This window comes from Panthera uncia, unplaced genomic scaffold (assembly GCF_023721935.1).
Source record: "Panthera uncia isolate 11264 unplaced genomic scaffold, Puncia_PCG_1.0 HiC_scaffold_454, whole genome shotgun sequence".
Classification (NCBI taxonomy): Eukaryota; Metazoa; Chordata; class Mammalia; order Carnivora; family Felidae; genus Panthera; species Panthera uncia.
Genome location: NW_026059599.1, coordinates 22304 through 27167, shown reverse-complemented (window position 1 = coordinate 27167; position 4864 = coordinate 22304). Strand labels below are relative to the sequence as shown.

Here is a 4864-nt window from a genome sequence, read left to right as displayed (position 1 = left end):
GACAGGCGCTAAAGCAGCCGTCAGACGGCTGAAGAGAAGCCTCCTTCGCCAGCGTATTCCTGCGAGCGGGGGTCCTACCTGCTCCTGCGCCCGCGGGCTCCGCTCGGTCTGCGCCGCCGGCCCCCGGAGGTGCGCCCCCCGCTCGAGCGGCGACGGCCAAGCCCGGGGGGGGGGGGGGGGGGGGGGGGCGGCCGCGGGGGGGGGGGGGGGGGGGGGGGGGGGGGGGGGGGGCTCGCCCACCTGCCTCCCGCGCGGATCGCTGACCCACGCGGGCCGCTCCCGAAGCGGGTCTCCGGGAATGGAATTCGGGCCCGGGGGCTGCGCGCCGGAGGCGGGGGAAGCGGCGGCAGAGGAGCTGGGAGGACGCGGACGGGGGGAGGCGGGGGGCGGGCAGGGACAGAGGCCGCCGGACGCGCGGAAGGGGGGACGCGTCGGAGGCGGGCGCCGCGGGGAGGACGCACACTCGGCTGCCCGCGCGAAGGGACCGGGGTCTGACGTCGCTACGCTCGAGTCAGCGACCGGTAACCAAACACCGGTGCCTGGGGAGCCAGAGAGGTGCCCTCGGTGCTGGGGTCCCGACGCCACGGGCTGCCCCCGGCCTCTGGGGGCCGCGCCCTCGGGTCTCCTCCCGCGAGGCCGCAGGCGGCTCCAGGCCAGGGGCGAGGGGACTCCCCACCCCACCCCCGCCTGCCAGGGTTCCCCGCGCGCTCGCTCTGCGGGAACAGGTCTCACCGGAACCGTGTTTGAGAACCTCCGAAGAGCGCCGCATCTGCAGCTCCGTCAGACGAGCCCGGAGGTACCCGCGCCGGAGAGAGATTCGCGTCTCGTTGGGACTTGCTCTTCGCGCAGTTCACGGCGGCCAGCGCTGCTTTGCGAGAAACAGAGGGAGACGGAAACAAAGGAAGTTGCAGACCCGAACTTCGTGACCCCCGACTCCTTCTGGCTGCGTTTGCTGCAGGGCCCCAGGAAGTCGTGGGCCAGCAGCGACCCGGGATTCGGAACACGCTGGGCAGGTGCCCTGACGCGCGCACGCCGATGTGGCGAAAGTCACAGCCCTGGGGGCAAATGTGTACGCTTCACCTTAATCGACCCCCCCCCCATTACACGTTCCATTTTGTAAGTGTTGCCACCAACCCTACAAACTGCGCCCATTACCCGGCAGTGAGACAGAGTGAAACAAGTTCGTGCGCGGCTTCGGTTCATCGAAACGCCCCGGCCTAGTTTTCCTTCTTCCCCAAGTTAAAGCGACGCGGGCAGAGGTAGGCCGGGCCGGGGCGAGAGCGCCCACCGCCGTTCAGTGGCCGGGGACTGCGCCGGGGCCACCGCTGCAGGGACCAGGCCGCAGCCGCGGGCCACAGCGCCCCCTCGCCGCCCGCGCGCACGACTCCCGGGCCCGCGCCGCTCCCCGGCCTCCCCGCGCCCCGCCCGAGAGCCCAGGGCCGACCGAGTCTGCAAGGCGGCCCGGCCGGCGCCGCCAGCTCCTTCCGAGAGACCCTCGGGCGCAAGCCCGGCTCCAGGCCTTTCTCCGCGCTCGGCCTCGCAGGACGCCCCGGCTCCTTGAAACGTGCGTGTCCACGCCGACTCGCTCTAAAGGCACCGGCGGCTGTGGGGACAAGACACAGAAATGCGACGGTGTTAACTTCTTTTCATCAGCGCGCGGAGGGGAGGAGAGGGAAACCGAGCCCGAAACCGCGCGCCGCCTACGTGACGGTTACGAGCCATCGCGCTGTCACCGCAGCTGGCCGGGGCTGCCGCGCGGGCCTCGCCTCTGTCCGCCGCTCCGGCTCGGACGCCACGAAAACAGCCGCGGCCGGGCGCCCGGACAACCCTCGCCCGCCACCAAAGCGCCCGGGTCCCCGCCCTGCTGCACGGGCGGCCAGTGGGGCCCGGGGCCAGCGGCTCGCTCCCCGCGCGGCCTGCGCCCTCCGCGGTCACCGGGGACGGAGTTCGCCACCCTCGCGGGCGGCCGCGTGCCGAGCCACCGCGTCGGGCCTCCTCGCTTGCAGCCTGTTTTTCCCACTGACTTGTTTTAAAAGAAGGGCCAGCCAACTTTAATCCAAGACAAGGAAAGTGACTTAAAAAAAAAAAAAACATCCGGGAGCTTTAACGTGAAACGAAGTTTATGTATTCCAGGAACAATGCGGAGCGAGCGTAAGTTTTAATGTCTCTGCGTAGGCATGTTAATTTGCTACAGTCACTACCAATAAAAGCGGCAGGCACTGCGATTCGACTGCTTAATAGTGCAAGGTAGACGGTTTTTATTAGTAGCAGGCAGCAGGATGGAGAATTTGGAATCCAGCGGAGGGTTGTAATTGCGGGGGGAAATACGCGGGAGGAAGAGGCTGTCTTCAGAATCAGCAGCTCGCGGGAAAGAGGCGAAGAGGAGACAGCCGCGGTGGAGACGCGCCCTGGGCGGCGGGAGCCTCTCCAAAGCCACGTGGCCTTGTCTGCTTATATACTTAATTGATGTCAAAATCGACTGTATCCGGAGCATACGCTCCTGCTCCAAACTGGGGATGTTTTTGTAATAATTCGCTGTTTTCTTTTCTGCCCCTGGCAGAGATCAGGCCCAAGGGGGGTGGAGGGAGAGAGAGGGAGGGCCAGGGGACGAGCCCCAAATGCTAATGAAACACAGCAGGAACTGGCCTTTGGTGGAAATAGAAACATTGCAGGCCAATCATCCTTGGTGATCAACATTAGACCTGATTTTTTTTTCACTTAAACTATCTAATTGGAAGCGAACCCCCGAAGCCTGCAATCTGATCCGTTGGCTGTTGCGTTTGTCATCCCACCTGGGTGACTCTCTTTCGAGGCCTCTACCTCCCAGAATCCCCTCTCTGGAAGACCAAAAACATCCCAGACCCCGACGCTGGTATGCTCCCTCCATTTTCTCTTTCCTTTTCGACACTTCAATAATTGCTGTAAAGTCTGCCCTACACTGAGTTAGGACGGCCCACGTGGGGCGGCAGCGTGGTGGGAACCACCGGGCTGGGTCCTCCAAGTGGCCCAGCGTGTGGGAAGCGGCGATGTGGAGGTTGAAGCCAGGAGGCTGGATTTTAGGAAGGGGGGAGCCCTGGGCAGGCAGGAGCCCGAAGACTGGTGGCGGCTGGAGGCAACGGGCACCTACTAGGAGCCAGAAGCCTGCAGGCCACGGAGGATGGGTTCTTCTGAAGCCCGACACCTGGGTTTGGGAGGGGCTCCCCTGGACCTAGGGAAAGACAAACGCAGCTTAACTATGTCTTCAAAGTTCTGCTGGCCAACAGGACTGGGCTGCAGCCTAGCCCGGGGTCTGCCCCCGCAGGACCTTAACAGAACTCGGCAACCGGGCTGCCAGGGTAGAGTGCAGCGAAGTGTGGGGGCGAGAGGGCTGCAGGCCGAGCCCTCACCTGCAGCGATTGGACCTTACAGGAAACCTTTCCGAGGCGGCCTCTGGGGAAGGGGCACCTGTTGGGTGGGCGTCAGCCCAGGACCGCACACACGGATACCCGGTGGACCTCCTGAGCAACCCCCCCCCTCGGGGACCAGTACCCCCTCCCCCAGCACCCTCCTGCCCCTGGTGGGGGAGGGGTGGAAGAGGGGCAATGGAGTGAAGTGTTTTCTGGGGCTGGGGTCCCAGGGCCCGCCGCTAAGCATCTCCCCTCCGGGCCCCCAGAGGCACGTCCGAGCCGCCAGTTACCTGGGCTACCTCTGCCGCTGCCTGCGCTCCTGCCAGCGGCCTGGCTCCTTCTCCTTCCTCCCCAAGTGACAGCAAGGCTTCGCTTCGTGCCAGAGGCGGTCTGTCCGGTGACAGTCATTCTCTAGAATGCTTTACGACACACGTCTGACGGAGGAGTCAACTTATTAAAATAAAATCAAATAAAACTCTCGGGGGAGGGGTGGCATCTTCGCGGGTGGGACACGGGCGGCGTGTGTCTAAACCTTCCCCAAAGCGGAAAGTCCTCACGCCCAGAGCCCCGGGTCTCCGCTGTGGACTTCGGGGCAGCAAGCTCACCTCTGGGCCCTCCTGGCAGTCCGCGAGGAAGGCGCCCGGGATCCGGGTCCCGCAGGGACACGCGGGACGGCGCGGGGCAGGCGACCGGACCCGAGGCCACGCGGGGCGCCTTCCACGGCGAGGCAGAGGGGACCCGGGAAGGTGGAGGTGAGAGCCGCGCACGCCACTCCCAGGAGGACCCGGGCCGCCGGCGCTGCCACCCCGCCCTCCCTTCGGCCCGCGGCTCCCGGCCGGAGCCTGGGGACACGCGCGCGGTCACCTGGGCCGGCCTCTTCGTAGCGCAGAGCGGGGCGCGGGCCGTGCGTCCCCCAAGTGGACCAGACCGGCCTGCGTGCGGACGGCCTCCGCTCAGTCCCCGCGGGCCGAACGGGGAGGGGGGGGGGGGGGGGGGGGCGGGGGGGGGGGGGGGGGGCACGGGGAAGGTGACGGGGTCGGCGGCGGGGAGCAGGCCGGCGGAGGGGGGGGGGCGGCGGGAGTACGATCGAGTGGGAGGGGGCGCGCGCCGGGGCTCGGGGCTCGGCCGGGCCGGGCTGCGGGGCCGCGGGCCGCGGGCTGGGGCTGCGCGGGAGGCGACTGCGCCACAAAAGCCTGCGCGTCCCTCCCTCCTTCTCCCCCGCCCTCCCGCCGCCTCCTCCTCCTCCTCCTCCTCCTCCTCCGCCCTCCCCTCCCCGCCCCTCCCCCGGCCGCGGCCCGGCAGCGGGAGCGGGCGGAGCGGGCGGAGCGGGCGGAGCAGGGGAGGGGGCGGGCGCCCGAATATGCAGATGAGCGCGTGACGGACAGCTCCGCGTTCCAATGTCCCTCGGAAACTCGAGCGCTCCTTCCTCAACTCCTCACTCCCGACTCCAGACTCCCCCAAACCCCGACCGCCGGCCT

At 67.6% G+C, this 4864-nt stretch overlaps 1 protein-coding gene across 2 annotated transcripts; it reads right to left on the bottom strand.

Moving 5' to 3' along the window:
• Positions 1-227: 227 nt before the first annotated feature.
• Positions 228-4365, bottom strand: LOC125918113 (translation initiation factor IF-2-like). Of its 2 annotated transcripts, XR_007456381.1 has the most exons (3): positions 3992-4365; positions 3677-3820; positions 228-3208 (listed from the first exon to the last, which is right to left on the bottom strand). XR_007456381.1 is itself a non-coding variant. In XM_049624155.1 (2 exons), exons 1-2 carry the CDS (start codon positions 3792-3794, stop codon positions 1218-1220), a joined length of 504 nt encoding a protein of 167 aa, XP_049480112.1. In that variant the 5' UTR covers positions 3795-4365; the 3' UTR covers positions 228-1217. The 2 variants fall into 2 exon arrangements, 1 of the variants encoding a protein (XP_049480112.1); XM_049624155.1 differs by having other exon boundaries at positions 228-1603; positions 3677-4365.
• Between the last annotated feature and the right edge of the window lie 499 nt (positions 4366-4864).